General features: G+C 54.1%; 1 protein-coding gene and 1 long non-coding RNA gene across 4 annotated transcripts; one reads left to right on the forward strand and one right to left on the reverse strand.

Annotated features, from left to right (window-relative positions):
• The first annotated feature begins 2 nt into the window (after positions 1-2).
• Positions 3-20,701, forward strand: CTNS (cystinosin, lysosomal cystine transporter). 3 transcript variants are annotated; one of them, XM_047758767.1, is made up of 13 exons: positions 3-376; positions 3,148-3,262; positions 3,445-3,524; positions 8,465-8,543; positions 10,116-10,200; positions 14,503-14,606; positions 14,714-14,845; positions 15,566-15,665; positions 15,755-15,874; positions 16,926-17,096; positions 18,886-19,003; positions 19,272-19,386; positions 19,751-20,701. In XM_047758767.1, the coding sequence occupies exons 3-13, from the start codon at positions 3,464-3,466 to the stop codon at positions 19,785-19,787; spliced, it is 1,122 nt and encodes a 373-aa protein (XP_047614723.1). In that variant the 5' UTR covers positions 3-376; positions 3,148-3,262; positions 3,445-3,463; the 3' UTR covers positions 19,788-20,701. The 3 variants fall into 3 exon arrangements, with proteins under 3 accessions (XP_047614723.1, XP_047614722.1, XP_047614724.1); XM_047758766.1 differs by lacking the exon at positions 3,148-3,262; XM_047758768.1 differs by having other exon boundaries at positions 4-376; positions 19,272-20,701.
• Positions 13,319-19,123, reverse strand: LOC125115037 (uncharacterized). Its single transcript, XR_007131966.1, has 2 exons — positions 17,709-19,123; positions 13,319-17,187 (listed from the first exon to the last, which is right to left on the reverse strand). It is a non-coding gene; the product is annotated as an uncharacterized LOC125115037 (long non-coding RNA).
• Positions 20,702-20,939: the final 238 nt, after the last annotated feature.

Genomic DNA, 20,939 nt, shown 5'->3' on the forward strand with positions numbered 1-20,939 from the left:
AGAGGAAGATTTGCGAATTGGAGTGAAGCTTTGTCCTCGCTCAACAAAGTTCTTCGGGATACCGAGAGGCGCTGGGGGATGAGAGAGCCTCTGTGGCCCTGACTAAACCCTCCCACGTACCCGAGTCCCCATCCCTGCCGAGTTGCCTGCGCTCCTCCGCTTCGCTCCAACCCCTAATTGTCGCTCTGAGACGCGGAAAAACTACAGCTCCCAGGGTGCATCGCGCCGAGATCTGGCCTCCGTGAATCAGGTGGCTCGGGTCAGGTGACTTCTGGCCCGCCCCACAGTTAAGTCAAGCCGGCGGAGAGAGGCGGGTACCGTCGAGAGCCGCTCTTGCGTCCAGTGCACCCGGTCCTCTGAAGCTAGAGGACCTCAGGTGAGAGCCTGCGCGGCCCCGAAAGCCTCTCCCCCTCATTTCCCAGGCGCACCCCCTGAGGTCCAGAGACTCGCACAGCAAGCCAGTTGGACAGCCTGCCGCGCTTCCAGCCTCTCTTAGCTGCGCCGGGGTTCTGTCTCTTGCCGCCAGCCCCGGCCTCGCGGACAGCCCCCAGATTGAAGGGCTCGGGTGGTAGCGAGTGGAGGCAGGGGACACTAGGCTGCCGAGGTGCTTTGGGAGGCTCTACAGTGCAGGTTAGCGCCCCTTTCCCCGCCTTTTGCTTAGTTGCCTCCTGAATCTGGGTCTGGGAGTTTGCAGATTGCTCTGCAGATGTGAGACGCTGAAAAGACCACTTCGAACTCCTTTTAGGGTGCTCAAGTGCCAGCCTGGCTCCAGGAGAGTGGGCAGGATGAGATCCGGCCCCGCCCTCCGGGGCTTTCAGGATAGAGAAAGGGAGGACGACTGGGCCCAGCCTGTTTCAACAACATTGAAGAAAACAACACCCAGGCTTTGTGAGAGCTTGCTAGGCGCCCTGGGCAACAGCTGTATTTACTTTATTGTTTCTCAACTTTTTTTCCTTACCAACACCCACCCCCTTGAAGTTTTAATACTGCTGATTAAAAGGCCACAAACCGTGCTTAATGTTTCATCTCATGTAAGCCCTATGACTTAGTTCCCACTGCCCGTGTTTTCAGTTTAGGAAATTGAAGCTTGAGGAGGTTAAGTAGCACCCAGAGCCACACAGCTAATAAACAGGGAGCTCAGGTTCAAACCTGTGAAGTCTGTCTCCAAGGGGCACATTCTTTGCCACTGTTTGTATTAACTTCTCCAAGAGAAGATCCAGGGAGGTCCAGATTGTAGAACAGGTGACAGAATTAACCAGATACCTGACTAAGTGCAGCTGCCACAGGTTGCCCCCTGGGAGGGGATTGGCAATGGGAGGCTTCTTAAAAGAGGTGGCATCTGAGTGAGGCTAGAAGAGCAATATGCCAGACTCAGCCCATCGTGGTGAAATTCTCCATTTCTACCTTGTAGCGTTCACAGAGGCTAGTGTGCCAGCGGCATACAGAAGTTCCTCAGCCGGGGATCAAACCCACGCCACAGCTGTAACCAGAGACCGAAGTAGTGACAACACCGGATCCTTAACCTGCTGAGCCACGAGGGAACTCCAGTTTTTGTGTAGAATTATTAACCTAATCTTTTTCTAACATTTTAATCAAACCATATATCTCTCAATATCTTTCTACCTGTCATGATGGTTTTCCTCCAAGGTGTGTCAGCCTTCGGGGCCGGGGAACTTTTGCCGTCCACGTGTTTGAGTTCCTCAGCCCACATTCCACTCCTGTGGAATGAGAGAGGAACTGGTTGGGCTTGATTCTGCATCTGAATTCTCAGGGAAAACCCAGATTCTGCCCTGGGGAAGGAACTGAATCCTAAACTTGAGGACATACATCTGCAAGTGTGAAAAGCCGAGAGTAGCAAGAATGAGAGGGAGGTCATTCCCTGTACACAGGAGAGCAACTTCCCAAAAGTCAGGGTACAGAAAGCAGAGGGGCAGAGAGGATGAGGATCCCTTGCCAAGGGCAAGGCCTCCAGAGGAGGCCAAGGAGGGGGTAATGGGGGCCGGCAGGTGGGAAAGTTCCTAAGACCCAATGATCAGGGGGAGCTGTAGCAGGCAGAGAGGCCCCTGGGTTGAGACGAGGAGAGTGGAGGTCAGGCAGGACGCAGCAATGAGGGAGACTCTAATTGGCTGCACTGTGGCATATGGACATTTCCCCATCCAGGGACTGGATCCAGGCCACAGCTGCACCAGATCCTTTAACTCACTGCCGGGGCTGGGGATCGAACCCCCACCTCTGCAGCAACCGAAGCTTCTGCAGTTGGATTCTTTTTTTTTTGTCTTTTTGTCTTTTTTGTTGCTATTTCTTGGGCCGCTCCCTCGGCATATGGAGGTTCCCAGGCTAGGGGTTGAATCGGAGCTGTAGCCACTGGCCTACGCCAGAGCCACAGCAACTCGGGATCCGAGCCGCATCTGCGACCTACACCACAGCTCACGGCAACGCCGGATCGTTAACCCACTGAGCAAGGGCAGGGACCGAACCCACAACCTCATGGTTCCTAGTCGGATTCGTTAACCACTGCGCCACGACGGGAACTCCTGCAGTTGAATTCTTAACCCACAGTAGGAACTCAGAGGGAGGTTTTTTTTTTTTTTTTTTTTGAGGGAGGGGAGTATCAGGATACCTTTTGAGGTCTTTGGGGGAAACTGAAACCAGAGCGGGAGCAGAGAAATTTCCACACAGACCTCTCCTACCCTCTCACAATTTGCAGGCATCCCCAGAGGCTATAAAGAGGTTGCAGTCTGAGCACTGAACCTGAGGCAGCAGAAAGAAACTAAGTGGCAGATATTTCGCTCACCTGCCCCATCTTGACCTGTGGTTCACCTGTACCTTTAAGCACCCGGTAACCCATCTCCCTCCCTTAACCACTAAGCCACTCCATGGCTGATCTGGGGCTTGTCCCTCACTGGGTCCTGTCGTGAGAGATCCCTGCCAGTCTGGGAGAGGTGACACTTGGAAAATGAAAAAGTTTGACTCAAGGGTCAGTTGATATAGCATTAACCCACTGATGCTGGTCCCAGGATAGGGAATGCAGTTCATTTCCTCAAGGTTAGTGGGTTCACAGAGTCAAATATCTGTCCACAGGTTTAATATCTTCTGAAAAAAAAAAACCCAGCCAATAAGGCTGCATGCTTTCGTTCTGTTCACTAGGTTGCACAAAGCAGTTGAAGAGGGAGAAATTCAGAATTTGCTCACTTCCTCAAAGTGGAACCTTAACCAACCCACTTAGCCTCTCTGAGCCCATTTCCCCACATTTCTGAGAAAGGTAAGCCCTCCCCGGGGTCCCCTTCTCCAAGCTGGTGATGCAGAGGCCATGAGGTCACAGGGTAAAGTGAAAGTCCTTTATGAACTGTCTGTGCCATGGTTCCCGATGACATAGTGTCCACTTGTTGCTGAGCTGATCTGACTTTAACCTGAACTTCTCTTGCTGTTCGTTTTTCGTCCTAGTTCTTTGAAATCGAGGAACATGATAAGGACGTGGCTGGTTATTTTTATCCTGTCCCCCCTGAAGCTTATAGAGAAATGTGGTAAGTTTACAAACGTGTTATCAGCTGTGTCAAGAGGGAAATGGAGTAAGTAGCCCAATGTTTTTGCAACCAAAGGTTTAGGCCCATCCAGACTGCATGTGTCCACCTGCCCCTGCCCAGGTGGCCAGGTAGTGGAGCAGACCAAGGTCTGGAGTCCAGGAGTTTTGCCAGGAGCCAGATGGTTCCACAAATAATTGGCCTTCTGCCCAGGAAGGTGGTGGGGGGGGGGGGTGTCTCCTATTGCCTTTTCTGTACCACCAGTATCAAACAATGGAGCTCCGAAAATCTGGGATAATAGCTGTAAAGAAGCGCTTGTGGCCCTGCCCTGTGAATTGCAAAGAGGGAGTTATGGGTCCTGGGAGATGCTGCAGAAGCAGGCAAGGTGGCTACCTTGTTGCACCTGGTTTGCCAGGCACGGAGCCCTGAGGAGCCTGCCCAACATCCCCTGGTAAGATGAAAAGCCCTTCCCCTAGAGAGGGACTGAGGAACAGGGCGCAGAAGGGGTAGGGGCCTCGTGGAATCCAAGCTGGTTGTTGAAAAACATGTTAGCGTTTGGGCATCCTTGGAAGGCTTGACTTCAGAGCAGGCCCTTGAAGTTCTGTGTCATTCCATCAATTCTCCACTGCCCAAACATTGCTGAAATTCCTTCCACGAAAAGCTGTGTAGAGCCTCCAAAGGACACCAGACCCAGGATCTTGATCATCGGCTTGGCTGTCGTCAGAAATCAAATACGGGAGTTCCCATTGTGGCTCAGCGAGTTAACCCAAGGTTGTCTCTCTGAGGATGTAGGTTCAGTCCCTCGCCTCACTCAGGGTTAAGGGTATGGCCTTGCCCCAAGTTTAGGTGAGGTCATGGATGCGCCTCGGATCTAGTGTTGCCATGGCTGAGGCTTAGGTCTCTGCCATAGCTCCCATTTGATTGGCCCCCGTGCCTGGGAACTTCCATATGCTACAGGTGTGACTGTGGAAAGAAAAAAAACAACAAAATACACCTTTAAACCCATGGCTAAAGTTTCCAGATGAACCTGGCTCAAACAGGGCACACCCTTGCAGAAGCGTCCCCAGAGCCATGCACGGTGGGTGTCCCACTCCATTTATTTGGCCTCTGGAATCTCTGAGAAAATGTTTATCTGATCAACTCCTCCTGGTTTGTTAGTCATGTTACTTGGGAGTCACACGTTGTGGATAAGCAGTTTCCGAGAAAGAAGAGGTTTCTTCCAAGAAAGGAAGAACACCATGGAGCCCAGTGTTCCTCAGTAAAGATGCCAGAGCCCCACCCAGGGCTGCTGAATCCTATCCCCCGGGTCTAATGCCCAAGATTGTGCACATGCCCCTTGGCCCGCTTTATTTTATTTATTTATTTATTTATTTATTTTGCTTTTTAGGGCTGCACCTGTGACATATAGACATTCCCAGGCTAGAGGTCAAATCGGAGCTCCAGCTGCTGGCCTACGCCACAGCCACAGCAACTCCAGATCGCAGCCATGTCTGTGACCGACACCACAGCTCATGGCAATGCCAGCTCCTTAACCCACTGAGCAGAGCCAGGGATTGAACCCAAGTCCTCCTGGATAGCAGTCCTTACACTGAGCCACAGCAGGAACTCCTTGGCTGGCTTTAAATCAAACTCCATTAGTAATGTTAATGCATAGCCTTGGGGGTTGGGGGGGAGTGGCTCTAGCTATCACCACCTCAATTATACAGAGGGCATACTTAGATCCAGAGAGGGTAAAAATCTTACCCAAAGTCACACGGCTAGAAAGTAACAAAGATGCGTCCCAAATAGGACTCCAGCTTCTTTTCATCACTGGTACAGCGATATAGAATGTCATAAAAGAGTAGGAGGAGCCACCATAAAATCAAGTAATTGGAATCGGGTTTCCGACCTCATATCTGTAGTGCCTGACTTGTCTGTGCTTTGGGGAGTGGTCATGGAGGACCCTAAATTAGATCATTCCCCTTCAGAGTTTTTGGTCCCTCATTTCTTTGGGTGACATCTTGAGGTGCTGCCACCTAGTGGCAAGGACATGAGCTCTGGACCAGGTCAGCCTGGCTCAGAAATGGGAATCACACTGCCTGCCTCTCACTGCTGTAGTAATTAGAGAGTGGGAGTTGACAGTGTGGCAGAGTGGTGGGTGCGCGGCGGGGGGGGGGGGCCACAGTGGAGGAGGTGCCAATAAGGACGACTTGTTAAAAAGCAGCCTCTCCTGAGGGGAACCTTAGAGTGGTCTCATCAAGATTCATTTGGTTATTCTGATGTGTTTAGAGAGTCCTGCCCCAGGAGCAAACTTTATTTATTTATTTATTTATTTATTTTTTAAATCGTAATGCAGGTTTTGTTTTGTTTTGGGTTTTTTTTTTTTTTTTTGTCTTTTTGCTATTTCTTTGGGCCGCTCCCGAGGCATATGGAAGTTCCCAGGCTAGGGGTCAAATCGGAGCTGTAGCCACCGGCCTACGCCAGAGCCACAGCAACGCGGGATCCGAGCCGCGTCTGCAACCTACACCACAGCTCACGGCAACGCCAGATCGTTAACCCACTAAGCAAGGGCAGGGACCGAACCCGAAACCTTATGGTTCCTAGTCGGATTCGTTAACCACTGCGCCACGACGGGAACTCCATGGAGCAAACTTTAAAATGTACTTTTCTGGGAGCTCAGCTTCCTGAGTCCCTCCCATCTTGGGCTAAAAAATGCCCTGCAGAGTTTACATGATGAGAGAATAGTCCTCAGCAGTTATTTTGCACTCAGGCCCCCTGGAAATTGCGTCACAAACATCCTGCCTTGTCTTCACAGCACCCCTACGAAGGAGGTAGTTCTCTGCTCCCCATTTCACAGGTGAATTGACGGAGGCTCAGAGAGGTTAAGTACCTTACCCTTAGTCACACAGCTAGGAAGAGACAGAGCCGGGGTGCACAGCCCAGTCTCTCAGCTGCTGTGCGCTGCCATCTTCAGTGGCCAAAGTGAAGGAGAAGTGAACCTTCCCTAATTTGGTCCTTTGACGGTCACAGCCTCCTCTTAAAAGGCAAGGACTGGAAGAGCCAAGGCCACGGGGATGTCCCACTCACCCTGACCGCAATCCCAGGCAAGCCCCAGGGATCCCGAATGTAGGTGGCTGCGTAGCATCACTTTCAGTATCCTGGTCCTGAGCAAAGTCTTGCTTATATGATGTCCTCAGCTCTAGGTAGAAAGTAGCAGCAGGAGTTCCTGTCGTGGCGCAGTGGTTAACGAATCCGACTAGGAACCATGAGGTTGTGGGTTCGGTCCCTGCCCTTGCTCAGTGGGTTAACGATCCGTTGTTGCCGTGAGCTGTGGTGTAGGTTGCAGACGCGGCTCGGATCCCGCATTGCTGTGGCTCTCGCGTAGGCCAGTGGCTATAGCTCCAATTAGACCCCTAGCCTGGGAACCTCTATATGCCGCGGGAGCAGCCCAAAGAAATAGCAAAAAGCCAAAAAAAAAAAAAAAAAGTAGCAGCAGGGGCCTTTAAGTCCTTCTGCCCATGCTAAGCAACCCAGAACAGAGCCTCAGTCTGATATCAGTGGGGTGCGTGTGAACAAGGAGGGGCAGGGCTGCCTCCAGGCCCCGAGGCTGCACCTAAGGGGGCTGCATCTTGCCCTGCTCTGAGCAGCTTGGCCTCCACAAGGGCCAGGGTGGGAACTGAGGACAACAGACTTTGGAAATCAGCTTAGAGACTTGCAGACACAGGACAGAGCCTGCGTCTCCCTTGCTGCTTTGGGTAGGGTCCGAGAGGTCCTGGGTGGCAGAGCCAGGCACCAGAGTACAAGTTCCAGGCTGGCGGGTTCCCTTGGAGGAGAGGAGGTTACTCGCCCCACAAGGTGTCCAGGTAGAGGGAGAGAAACGGCCAGGGAGGATGCTTGAGACAGGAACTCAGACAGTGGAGGTCGAATGAGGCAAGTTTTAACTTGAGCATCTACAAATTCCAACTTGAGCACCTAAAAATTCAGCTCATCTTCTGCCTCTGAGAGGTCTGGGGAGGGAGACCTGGGCCCTGCCTGTAGCCACTCTGCCCACAAGGACCATCTTCATCAAACTGAGCTCCTGCGTTCGCCTGTGGGGCCCCTTCCCAGTCCAGCCTAGACTCCTGATCGCCCTGAAGGCCCTCAGGCGAGGGAGGTGAAGCAGACATGTGCCTGGGGCATCAGGCACCCCTGGAGAGGGGGCAGGCTGGGGCCGGGCTGCCCGGAGAACACAGGGAGAGGTCAGAGAGGAGCTAACTCACTCCTGTTCTGAGGCCAACTTACCCTGGAGTCTCTGGCCTCCCAAACCCTCTTCCTCCCTCACCCCAGAGGCCTATCTGTCCACCTCCTCCCGAGTTAACACCTCAACGTCAGGAGGAAATCCCTGGTAGTGAAACAGTGTATGCTGTTCCCTGGTCTCCCCCAAGTGCCCAGTAGAGTCAGCCTCCAGGAGGGGATCAGTGAATGAACCGGGTAAGCTGCGTTTGTGCCGGAGCCCGAAGGAGTAGAAACAGGTTAGCTGGGCCCAGGTGTCTCTCTGAGACTCCAGGAAGGGGCTGGACCTGTTCGGCAGGGCCGTTTCAGCTCCACGAACAGAGGAAACCTTTGGGCTTTCCGTCTGCAGAGGTGGTCTAAGCCCTCGTGTTCCAGTCCCAGCTCATGTCTTGAATTCCTTTGTGACCAATTTTTACGCTCCATGGTTTCTCTTGCTGAGTGACTCCTGCAGACCCTCGGAGCCCCTCAGTATGGGAGGAGGAAGCTACAGCATCTCCTGCTCAAGCCTCTGCCTTCCTCCGTCTCTGGCAGCAGCAGGGGAAAGCGCAGCATAATTCGGCCACTTCCAGTCCCAGCACATACTCAGCCTCAGAACCTCCTGCTGTGCGCCTAGGGGATGGAGGCTGTTAGGCATCTCCTAGGCCCGACTTCTCTGACCTAATGACTCATGTCCTTGATTTGGGTCGTTGCAGAGTCAGCAGTCGACTTCACCGTTCCTCCCTCTGTGAAGCTGGAAAACGGAAGTTCCACCAGCGTCAGCATCTCCCTTCCGTAAGTTCCTGAGCCCAGCTCTGTCCTCAGCCCAGCTGGTTCACCCCACGGCTGGGTCGGGGCTGCCCCCTAGCCCCTGTTCACGTTGCAAGTGTGGCATCCTTGACTCTTCACTGTAAGACAAGCCAGGGAGGGAAGGGTGCCGGGCCTGCTCTGCAGATGGAGCTCCCAGAGCCTCTCTCCCCCATCCGCTGAGTCCTTGTTTCCAGTGGGAGGAGGAGGAAGGGGGCTTCTCCCCAGATACCTGAGCCTTTGCCCCAGCTGAGAAGAGTCCTTGAGGGATCAGCAATTGAGGCCAGACTGCAGAGTGGCCCTTTCCGCAGCTCTCAGTATTCAAAGAGAGCCCTGAAGGTTGGCAGCAGGAGCTGAGTCCCTCAGCAGCGCTTCTGAGGTCACATCCACCTGCACGGGTTGGCCCCCATGTGCAGCACGTCTGCTCAGCCTTGTCTGAGGGTCCCATCGCTGCCCTCTGCTGGCTCTTGCACAAGGATGCCGACCTTGTCCAGGCTGTGCCTTTCTGTATCCTTCCCTGCTTTGCCCCTACTCTTGCCTCCCAGCCTTGAGGATTCCCCCCGAGATGAAGATCCAGAACCCTGGGGTTTTTTTTCTCTTTACTCTTCTTCCTTTTCCTCACCTCTCCTGGGAGGTCTGATCTCAAACCAAAGCTCCCTACAGACCTGCGTTCCTTCCCCAGCTCCTGCCACCTCTGCACGTCGACACCTTAAATCCAGCACATCACTCCCTCACCCAACTCTCCCCTCTGCAGAGTCCTCGAGCGGCTTTCCACCACCTTCCAAATTAACCCCAGGCCTCTTAGCCCAGACGTGAGCCCCCCACGGGCTGCTCCCACTCAGACGCATCTACTGCTTTCTGGGGCCTTGTTCCCTGCTACCCAACCCCTCTCGGAAGCCTCGCCCACCAGAGCAGATGACACAGTCCTCTCGGCCTCTGGACCCCTCGTGTGCCGCTCACTGCTAGTCTCCCACCTCCTCGTGTTCTCACCCAGCCCCAGAAAACTCCTAAAAAGCGGGGCGGAGAGGGGTTCTCGGCCTCCCAGGGCCAGGCACAAAGCATTACCTCACCCTAATCGCTTGAGAAAGGACAGACCCCGCTGTGACATCAGGAGGGCTGGTCAGGATCCCAATTCTCAGCAGTAACCAACTCTTATCCTCCACAGGCCTCCTTCGTTATTTGCTTGCTTGCTTTTTATGGTAGTTGCTTTACAATGTTGGGCCAATTTCTGCTGTACAGCAAAGTGACCCATTTATACATATACATATATGTACGTTGTTTTTCTGGCAGTATCCTCCGTCCAGTTCCGTCACGAGTGATTGGATAGTTCCCTGTGCTGTGCAGGAGGGCCTCATTGCTTCTCCACTCCAAGTGCAGGAGTTTGCACCTGCTAACTCCAGACTCTGAGTCCATCCCACGCCCTCCCCCTCCCCCAGAAAACATAAGTCTGTCCCCCGTGTCCATGATCTGTTTCTGTTGTGTAGATAGATCATGTGTGCCATAGTTTAGACTCCACATGTAAGTGATATTGATAGCATACGGTGTCTTTCTGATCCGCAGGCGCCCTTTAAACGCAACCCTGGTGATCACTTTTGAAATCACATTTCGTTCGAAAAACGTTACTATCCTTCAGCTCCCTGATGAAGTAAGTAATGAATCTTCATGGATGGGTAGAGAACTACGGGGTGACAAGACACATTTTAACTAAGTGTCTGTGGAACCAGGCCACCTTGTTTTTATACCGAGGGATGCTTCTGTCACGTTAGTCTGGAAATCTCTGATTTGGGGTTTATTAGTCTTCTTGAAGATCAGTATTTTGTGCCAGATAGATGGAATTAGGAAGGTGATGGTAAGAAATCTAAGGCAGAAATGGTTCAGAGGATATAGAAGAAATTCTTTTTTTTTTTTTTTTTTTTGCTTTTTAGGGCCCCACCCACAGCATATGGAGATTCCCAGGCTAGGAGTCAAATCAGACCTACAGCTGCGGGCCTGCGCCAGAGCCACAGCAACGCAGGATCCGAACCATGCCTGCAGCTTGCACCACAGCTCACAGCAACGCCGGATCCTTAACCCAAGGATTAAGGGATCGAACCTACAGCCTCATGGTTCCTAGTCAGGTTCATTTCCGCTGCACCACAACAGAAACTCCTAGAAGAAATTCTTAAGATGGTTTTCTAAGACCTGGCTACTCCAAGAGCATTCATGGACCTGCTTTAAAACCTTTTATTTTCTTTTATTTTTTTAAGTATAGTTGATTTACAATGTTGTGTTAGTTGCAAGTGTACAGCATAATGATACAGGGTGTGTGTGTGTATATATATATATATACATAATATTTTTATATATTATGTATATATATAAAAAATATTTTTCAGATTCTCTTCCTTTTCAAGTTATTAGAAAATATTGAGTCTAGTTCCCTGTGCTATACAGTAGGTCCTTGTTGGTTATTTTATATATAGAAGTGTGTGTATGTTAATCCCAAACTCCTAATTTATCCATCCCCCCACAGCTTTTTAGAGGAGTTCCCTGGTGGCACAGAAGGTTAAGGATCCAGCATTGTCACTACTGTGGCTTGGGTGGCTGCTATGGCACCACCTCGATCCCTGGCTCAGGAACTTGCACATATCTTGGGCTCAGCAAAAAAAAAAAAAAAAGAAAAAATCTGCATGTAAGCAAGATAATTTGGGTCCACATAAAAGTTTGCAAAGCAGTTTTCTGTGATTCCACTGGTTGTGTGTTATTTCCAAAAACCAGTGTTAGAGGCTGTCTGGTATAATCGTGATAACTATTCTTATCCTTTATGCATTTATCTATTAATACATACCCTGCTTCCATCTTACCAAGGATCTGAGCGACTTACTGATCAACTTGATAAAATAAAACAAAAATCAGTAAGGGAAGGAAAAAACCAGACAAGATAAACACAGGGATGAAATTGATAGCCATAAGCTGGGTGCGAGGCCCCGTATGGCTGTAAAACTGGGCGCAAATCAGCTCTGAGCCCCTGGGCAAGCAAACCGTATTGACACCTGATCAGGTAGAGGGTCTACCTAGGGAGTTCCCGTGGTGGCGCAGCGGAAACAAACCTGACTAGTATCCCAGGATGCGCGTTCAATGCCTGGCCTCACTCAGTGGCTTAAGGATCCAGCGTTGCCGTGAGCTGTGGTGTAGGATGCAGAGGAGGCTTGGATTCCCCCATTGCTGTGGCTGTGGTGTGGGCTGGCAGCTGTAGCTCGGATTCGATCCCTAGCCTTGGAACTTCCATACACCATGGATGTGGCCCTAAAAAAGCCAAAAAAAAAATAATAATAAAGGGTGTCTACCTAAAAGGACCTGTGTGAGAGGGGAGTCTCATCTGACCCCCAGTGAACCCCACACCTCGTTAAATAAGGCCCTTTCCCACAACCTCCCCCTGCCCCGGGATGTGAGGCCTGCTGCAAGGTAAGAAAAGCCATTGGTTCTAACACCGGGTTACGGCACTCAGCCCTCCGAGATCAAATCTAGACTGAAGAATGGATGCCGATCACTTAGTTTAATGCCCAAACAGCTAAGTGAAAGTATTATCTTTTAAAATCCTGTGATTGGAGTTCCCGTCATGGAGCAGTGGTTAACGAATCCGACTAGGAACCATGAGGTTGCGGGTTCGGTCCCTGCCCTTGCTCAGTGGGTTAACGATCCGGCGTTGCCGTGAGCTGTGGTGTAGGTTGCAGACGTGGCTCGGATCCCGCGTTGCTGTGGCTCTGGTGTAGGCCGGAGGCTATAGCTCCGATTCGACCCCTGGCCTGGGAACCTCCATATGCCTCGGGAGCAGCCCTAGAAATGGCAAAAAGACAAAAAAATTAAAATAAATAAATAAATAATAAAATCCTGTGATTCTTTGTGTGTAAAGTCAGACATAGACAAAAGCAAATCTGTGGTGTTAGAAGAGCAATTTCCCTTAAGATCACCTGTGACCCCAAAGGGAACAGCACACAGCTCCTGGGGTCTGGAAATGTTCCATTTCTTAATCTGGGTGCACCTTTCTGCACATACGGTTCAATTAAAAAAAAAACTAGTGTGATGGTGGCAGATCCATTTATAGAATGAACTGTATGGGCACCAGCCCGCTTTTCACACTCATGCCTCCCTCGGCCTCCCCCCATCTCGAACCACTCCTGTGCCTTTGGAAACCACTGGTTAGAATTTGGGGGTCATGGAGTTCTCTTGCGGCTTAGTAAGTTAAGGATCCAGCACTGTCACTGCAGTGGCTCAGGTCACTTCCACATGCTGCAGGTGTGGCCAAAAAAAAAAAAAAAAGAGGCGTTCCCATCGTGGCGTGGTGGTTAACGAATCTGACTAGGAATCATGAGGTTGCAGGTTCGATCCCTGCCCTTGTTCAGTGGGTTGACGATCTGGCATTGCCGTGAGCTGTGGTGTAGGCCGGCAGCTACAGCTCCAATTAGACCCCTAGCCTGGGAACCTCCATATGCCACGGGAGCAGCCCAAGAAATGGCAAAAAGACAAAAAAAAAAAGATGGGAGAAAAAAAGAAGTGGGGGTTCAGGCAGTCTAGGAGACCAACCTGTGAGCCCCAGGCAAGGTGCTTCACCCAACACATCTCAGTTTTCTCACCTGAGGACAGTTAATAATGAAGTTCTCCTCATCGGGGCTTCGAGAATTTAAAAGCAGTAACAAGTATAAAATGTCTAGGATTGAGCCAGGCACATAAAAAGAAAGTACTCAGTAAGGAAATAGCAGTAAATTTTGCTGTAGACCTAAAAGTACTCTAAAGAATTAAGTTTATTGATTTCTTTAAAAAAGCTAACCACAGTTAGGATTTCATTCTGCCTTGTATCAGTCAATGCCATTTGACCAATTTTCCTCCTACCCAATTTCAGAAAGGCCTTGGTGGCCCCTTGGAAACAGGCAAACAACATTGCCAGGAAAATCTGCTAAAAATAAGAACAAATGAGGATGGGAGAATAAAAGAGCCAAGGTGGTTAGTATGTGTCGGGAGCATGTAACTCACAAGACCCCGGCCACAAATTGGATCCCAGGCTTTACAGCAGCCACTTACACCATTTCAATTGTCTTGCCAAAGCCCCCTGATTGCTGGGGATAAGAGCAAAAAGACCGTGTTCAAAGGAGCATGAAGGGGCCACTGTAATCCTGTGAGACACATCCGCACACTATGGGGGGCCGGTAGGGCCCAGAGCATCGTCCAGGCACCAAAGAGATGGGGGCGGGGCGGACAGTGTGGTTCGGGGAAGGTGTCATCCTGCTCCCTGCCACACTCCGGGGATGTGAGAGCAGCAGGAGGCGTGACTGGAAGGTCAGATGCTGCGGGCAGGCCTCCAAGTGCCATTTCTTGGAGCAGAGCTTTCAGTGACTCTTGGGCAGAAATGCCAGTGAGAACGTTCACCCCGCTGGGGGGCTGGCGTGCGCACCTTTTCTGTTCTGTCGCTTCGCCACCAGGCTGGGAGAGGGGCAGACCTCCTTCTGTGGATCTGGAGGAGCCGCCCATCGTGACAGAAGCAGAGGCTCTAGCGGTCGTCGTAGGGTAGCAATGATGGGAAGCTTCTCCCAGCTTGCTTGGTGCTGTAAGCTTTTTGGACGTGTGTCATTCAGAGCAGCCCTGTAAGCTGGATGCCTGTGTGATCCCCACGTACAGATGAGCAACCTGAGATCAGAGCTCAAATAATTGGCACAGGAATGCAGAGCTAGTGAGAGGGAGAGCCCCCCCCCCACCTTCTGCTCAGGAAGTCTAACAGGTGCAGGGGCCCCGCTTGGCTGATTGCTCCAATCACAAATGGGCCGATTGCCGATTGCTCTGTCTGTTAGGAAGCTCCTGGAGGGCAGGGGCTGTGTATGGTCTGACCCTCCATTCCTTAGTGCGTGTGGAGCTGGACACTCACTCAGGTCCCAGTAACCACACGATGCTGGATCTAATTCAGTTTTCCTAACAGGTTGTAGTGCCTCCCGGAGTGACAAATTCCTCTTTTCAAGTGACCTCTCAAGATGTGGGACAAGTCACTGTTTATCTGCATGGAAATCATTCCAACCAGACCAGGTAGACTGGCCGCCATCCACGTGCGCCCTGCATCATGAGAAGGGAGCCAGTGGGGTTTCCTTCAGAAGCCCAGCCTCGGCTTACCTCGGTCCCAATTTTCTTTGCAGCCCAAGGATACTTTTCTCGGTGATCCACAGCCACATCTTAAGCATCATAAACCAGGTGATTGGCTGGATCTACTTTGTGGCCTGGTCCGTCTCCTTCTACCCTCAGGTCATCACCAACTGGAGGCGGAAAAGGTAACCCGTGGAGCTCTCCGCGCAGGTTCCCTGGGGGCTGGTAGGATGGGGGCCTTCCGGCAAGGCTGTAGGCAGGGTGGGCTCCGACTTGTCCCTCTGCTCTTCTCTCTTCCTGCCCTTTCTAGAAAGGGGTCCACTGTGAAAGTTCTAAGAGCCTGTGGAGGACTTGCAGTGGAGGGCATTTGGTCCCTCGCCCAAGTCAGCCCTCCCTTGGAGGGCTTCTCAGTGAAATGGAGAAGGGGCTGGTTGCGGGGCAGGGGCGTCCACTGGAATCTGCCGTGCTCCTGGTGCACCCAGCCCTGGAGGAATTAGTGTCAGGTTGTGCTCCCATGCAGGAGACCCAGGTTGATTTTAAGGACAGAGGGCCCAGGCGTGCACCTTCTTGCAGCAAGGACACCAGCTCCCCACTAGGGGCGGCCGGGGGAGGGGGGGGGCGGAGGGAGGCACAGTGCTCTTTTTCTCTGCAGGAGGCCTCCAGGCTTCAGTGTGGGGCTGGGACTTGAGGCAGGAGAAGTCTCTGGGGGGAGGCAGGGGTTCTTAGGAGGGTGGGAGTGGGTGGCCTCCGAGCTGGCCTGGGGGAGGGACCCGAAGACCCTGCCCTCCTTGGGGGAGCCAGGCCCTCCTTCTCATGTGCTGGGAGCTCTGTCCCCTGCAGCCCCCAGTCTCACCCCTGCCCTGCTTCGTCTTTCTGTTCCCCCCACACACACCTCGGGGCCCCAGTGTCGTTGGTCTGAGCTTCGACTTCGTGGCCCTGAACCTGATGGGCTTCGTGGCCTACAGCGTGTTCAACATCGGCCTCCTCTGGGTGCCCTACATCAAGGTACGGCGCTCCCGCCCCCCACGGCCCGGCCCAGGCTGTCCGGAGGCCTGGCCACCCGCACCCTCTAACTTCTCCCCACCCCCAAACAGGAGCAGTTTCTCCTCAAATACCCCAATGGCGTGAACCCCGTGGTCAGTAACGACGTCTTCTTCAGCCTGCACGCGGTCGCCCTCACCCTGGTTGTCCTGGTGCAGTGCTGCTTGTATGAGGTGAGCAGTGACCCTGGCCCCTGCCTCTCCTCGGGCCGCCCGGGCCAGCGCCCCCACCCCCGACCCCATCCCTGCCTTCGTAGAGAAGACACAGAAACCCCCAGAAGGGAAGTGTGTGCGTTGACTCACACCTGCGTCCTGGGGTGTGGAGAATAGGCTGGGCCCCGGGAACACCCCATGAGCCCAGGCCCTCAGGCTGCCCAGGTCTGCGGTGACAGACAGGGAAGTGATGACAACCCAGCAGGCCGAGAGCTGCGCAGAACCACCCCAGCCCAGCCAGGGAGGAAGGGGGAGGAGGGCATCAAGGAAATGGTCCTGAGCTGTGGTCCCTGGGATGAGTGCGGTGTGGTCCATGGGATGAGTGAGTTTCCCACGGGGATGGGGAAGAGGGCCAGGGCGGGGCACCCCAGCTGGGGGACAGAACTGTGAAGGCCAGGGAGCAGCAAGAGGAAGTGGTGGATGTGGCCGGGGTGCCAATGGGGGAAGCAGGAGAGGTCCTGAGGGGTCTGGAGGGCTGGGTTGAGGAGCCAGGCCTTGCGTTGCTGGAGGGCTGTCCTCTGTCTCAGTGAGGAAGGGCCGCGTTGGTTACTTGCGGTTTCAGGGCGTCACTGATGCCGCTTTTCTTTCACTTCCTTGTGGATGCACCACTTCCCTTGGGGAGCTCCCTTCCCACAAGCATGGCGGCCACTTTCTAGGTTTCTTACCCTTTGCTAAGAAGGTTAGATGAGGGAGGCCTGCTTTGGGGAAAAGTAGGGAAGGGGCAGACTCCAGAGACAATCAGGCTCCCTCGGGTCCTGGAAGGAGCCTGGGTCAGGATGAGGTGCCAAGCCTCCAGCAAGATCAGGGCTATGTCCCCAGCACCCGTTGCTCCTGGGGGGCTCTGAGAGGGACCCAGTTCTGCAGCATGGGAATAAGCAGCAAATGGGCTCTGCCAGTCCACGAAGGACGGAACCGGAGACCCCGATAGTGACAAGATGTGGTTGGTGCCGGACTCTCTGTGCTCCATCCCCACCCCACCCACCTCCCCCCCTTCGCCCTGTCTCGTCTTCAGCGAGGCAACCAGCGCGTGTCCTGGCCCGCCATCAGCTTCCTGGTGCTCTCCTGGCTCTTCACCCTCGCCGCCTTGATCGTGGCCGCAGTCGGGTCCATCACATGGCTGCAGTTTCTCTTCTGCTTCTCTTACATCAAGCTGGCGGTGACGCTGATCAAGTATTTCCCGCAGGTACCTCCAGGGGCCACCTGCCTTTTCCCGCAGCCGTTAGCATGAGAGGGATGAGATGCCAACCCTGGACCCAGCTCCTGTGGGGCAGCTTCTGTTGGGGGCGAGGAAATGTGGGCAGAAAGTTACAAGGAGAAAGCCAGTGAAACCCAGTGGGTGCGGGGCCTGGCCCGAATCTAACCATGACCCCTGCCTGCCCTTCCTTGGGGCCAGGAATCCCTCTGGGAACTTGGTCGAGGCTTTTCTGAGTTCATGCTCAGCTCTGAGAGTCCAGGTCAAGCAGGTTGCTCCCATCTCCCCCATCCCCACCTTTCTAATGGCTTCAGTTCTGCCCCTCACCCCACCACGGCTCCTGCCAGTTACCACCAGCTGACATCCCTGCCAAGCCACAGCGGGATCCGGAGGAAGAGAAGGCAGGAAGGGGCACCCACCACCAGCCAGGGTTCTCCTTGTGGGTCCTCAGCACCCTCCCTCGAGTCCTTAGTCTCGTTCGGAGCCGGAGACTGACAGTCGAATGCAGCGTCCCCCACAGGCAGAGTGGCCCGGACAGGGTCCGGTATGCAGGAACTGCAGCTGCAGGCTCTGCGCAGGAATCTAGAGCCTTGTTGAACTCACCCCATTCCCAGTGCGGAAGCCCCTTTTCAGCTTGCCGGGCGCAGGAACCTTGTACTCCATGGGCTCATGAAGGATGGTACTTTGGGCAGACCCAGGGCCAGCCCCCTGGAGGACATGGAAACAGAGCCATACCCGTAAGGAGGCGCAGGACTCTGTCCTGTGGACAAGAGAGGAGGCAGCGCTGCAGGCTCGGAGAAACTGGGGGCAGTGAGGAGACCTTGCTGGCAGAGCGGTATGGAAGCCAGGAACGTGGGGCCAGGTCCCAGGGCGCTTGGGAAAGAGGCTTCAGAGCAGGGGAAGGTCTTGGGCAAAGTGGGACCTGAGTGTCAGAAGGCTTGGGCCTGGGAAGCCTGGGAGGCAGGAGCCCCAGTTAGAGGTGTTTGGAATCATCCAGGACTGGAGAGGTGGCTGCAGGTACAGAAGAGGGTGGGAGAGGACAGAGAAGGGGACCCGACAGGTGTCTCCCTAGGAGAAGGCCACTGTGAAGACCAAGCCACCCCTCCAGGTGGTGGGAGGGGAGGTCACACCAGTCAGAGAAGCCCGGAGGGTCCTGGCATTGGAGAAGGGATGTGGGGCATTGGCAGCAGGAAGAGGGGTGATGTCCAAGTGGATGGACCTGGGGAGCCCGAGGCAGAGGCTCCAGAGCCCAATCAGGGCTAAGGAGGGCGTTAAGATGGGGAGCCTGATGCCGGGAGAACGCACATAACTCTCCCAGGGTAAGGTAGCTGTGATGGTGGAATTATGATTCCAAACCAGGCAGTCAGACTCCCCGGCACCGTGTTTGTAAGCGCAGCACGAAGTCCCGGCTGAGTTTGGGAAGAATCTCCATTTGAAAGCGAGAAATTGAGAGTAACTGGAAAGCCAGGATGGGGAGGGAGAAGCCTGAGAGGCAGCATCTCCCCCTCCCTCTGCCGGAGTTGGGAGGTGCAGGGCTGGGGGGAGGGGGGCTCTGGTTGCCGAGCACCCAGATGAGACCCCCCAGGACCCGCCCACACCGCGCCCTCAGCCAAGGCTTGTCAGAGCCCAAAGGTCTTTGTGTTTCTCAGCGTCGAGGTCCAGGCACATGAGGAGGAGGAATGAGAGCCACTCTTGTTTGGAGCGGCGGTCACAAGGGGCTGGAGGCCACCACCCAGCCCCCTCACCGCCTCCTGTCTGTCTGTCTGTGTGTCTGGCCCAGGCCTACATGAACTTTCACTACAAAAGCACCGAAGGCTGGAGCATTGGCAACGTGCTACTGGACTTCACCGGGGGCAGCTTCAGCCTCCTCCAGATGTTCCTCCAGTCCTACAACAACGGTGAGTCGGTGGGTGGGCTGGAGGCACAGGCTGGGCGGGGCTTCCTGGAGGCCACGCCCTCCCCGGGGGGGGGAATTCCCTAGCCAATCCTGGGGGCTCTGGTAGCTGGAGGATGTGTGGTTTCCTGGAACGGGGTGGGGGGGGGGAGACACTTCAAACCCCCCCCCCGACCCCCCCCCCCCCCCCCCTCCAGCCCCACGTACTCCAGCTACATCAGAAGCTGCCAGCCTAAAACTGAAACCAATCCCATCCCCTCTGGCTATTACAGACCAGTGGACCCTGATCTTTGGAGACCCAACCAAGTTTGGACTTGGCATCTTCTCCATCATCTTCGACATTGTCTTCTTCATCCAGCACTTCTGCTTGTACAGGAAAAAACCAGGGTATGAGCAGCTGAACTAGCTCCCAGGAACCCAGAGGAAGCAGCCCCCGCCCAGGGCCCTGGTGGGAAAGGCTCCACCAGGAAGGCTGGAAGAGCTGTCTCAAGTGCAGGGCTGGCTCCATGTGGAGAAACATCCTCTTCCTCAGGGCCAAGTGCCTTAACCTCGAACCAGCCTGCCTGGGGCCAGAACTTTGCTGGGCCAGGGAGGAACCTCCCGGTGGGACTGGCACCTGAGTGTGGAGATGAATGGCCAGACCATGGGTCATCCCTCCCAGCCTCCCCAGAGATCTCAGCCCCTCCTGGGCCTTACCGGCCAGGCATCCGGCCCTCCTGCATCTTGATGCTGCATCTCTATTTTCTTTAAGGCTTCAGGCAGCCATCCCAGGCAGGATTGAGCACTGAGCTTGGACCGGAAGGCCTTGCCCCAAGCAACCAGTGTTTCTGGGAGCAACTTGAAGGACTGACCTTGCAGCTGGGAGAGCCAAGGGCACTGTGCTGCCGCTGCTGTGTTCAGAGACCAAGCAGCCAGGTGCTGTGGCCAATAGACCCAGTGGTGCTGGTGCTGGTGGCAGAGGGGCTAGGACTTTGGGGTTAGGCTTTGGGAGCCCCCCCCCCCCCCGAAGGCTGCATTCTCTGAGCACTCACTGTCCTGACACTCGTTCCATGTAACTCCACTTCCACGACATGTGATCACAGGCGTGCCAGGCCAGGCTCGGGTAAAGAAAGTGTTTTCAAGCCTTGAGGTGCCCAACAGATCTGTTCGGAACCAGATTCCCATCCAACATTCTGGATCCTTATCACACCTACAACCCCTGTTGGACTTTCCAGAGGGATGGAATGGAAGTGATGGCTTACTTTCTTCTGCCTTCTGCTACCTCCACTTTCTCCTAGTCGGGCCCCACGTGAGCCCCCCCGACCTGCTCCTTACCCTGAGTGTGGGGTGCAGGACACACACACACACAACCAGTCTGTGCCTTAGAGGCCTGCAGACCTGCCAGGTGGTGAGTAGCTCCCTTGAGGGGAAGGGCAGACCCCCCTCCCTCACCTGAGACTCCCCAATTTATGGCTGTTTAGGAGCCTCAGATAAGGACTTGCGACCACCCCACACAATCTTCGTGGGCCCAGCCTGATCCTAAAGCCTCTCCTTTCCCACCCCAAGTAGTTGTCCTTCCTGTGGCAGTGGGGGAGGGGAGGGGCCCAGGATGTGCCTTGTACATGCGTCGAGCTTGTCAGTCTGCTCTCAGATTTGTTTACCATGAGATCAGCATGAGGGACATCTGTCCTTAATTAATTAAACCTGATTTATTTCCTCTGCACACTGAGCATGTGCCAGATGCAGGAGGCAGGTATGTTGACTTCAGAACCAAGTCCGTGGCACTTAGGGAGACGGCCTCGGTCACTCCCTGTCAGGAAATGCATGAGGTCGCCAAGTTCACGGATCCAGAGACGGTGGCATGCCGACCCAGCACTTCATCAGGGGAGCCCTGTTGGGTGGCACAAGACACCTACCTGCGCAGGGCCAGGTAGGTCCCATAGGTACCCCATCTGTAGTAC

This window comes from Phacochoerus africanus, chromosome 14 (assembly GCF_016906955.1).
Source record: "Phacochoerus africanus isolate WHEZ1 chromosome 14, ROS_Pafr_v1, whole genome shotgun sequence".
NCBI classification, from domain to species: domain Eukaryota; kingdom Metazoa; phylum Chordata; class Mammalia; order Artiodactyla; family Suidae; genus Phacochoerus; species Phacochoerus africanus.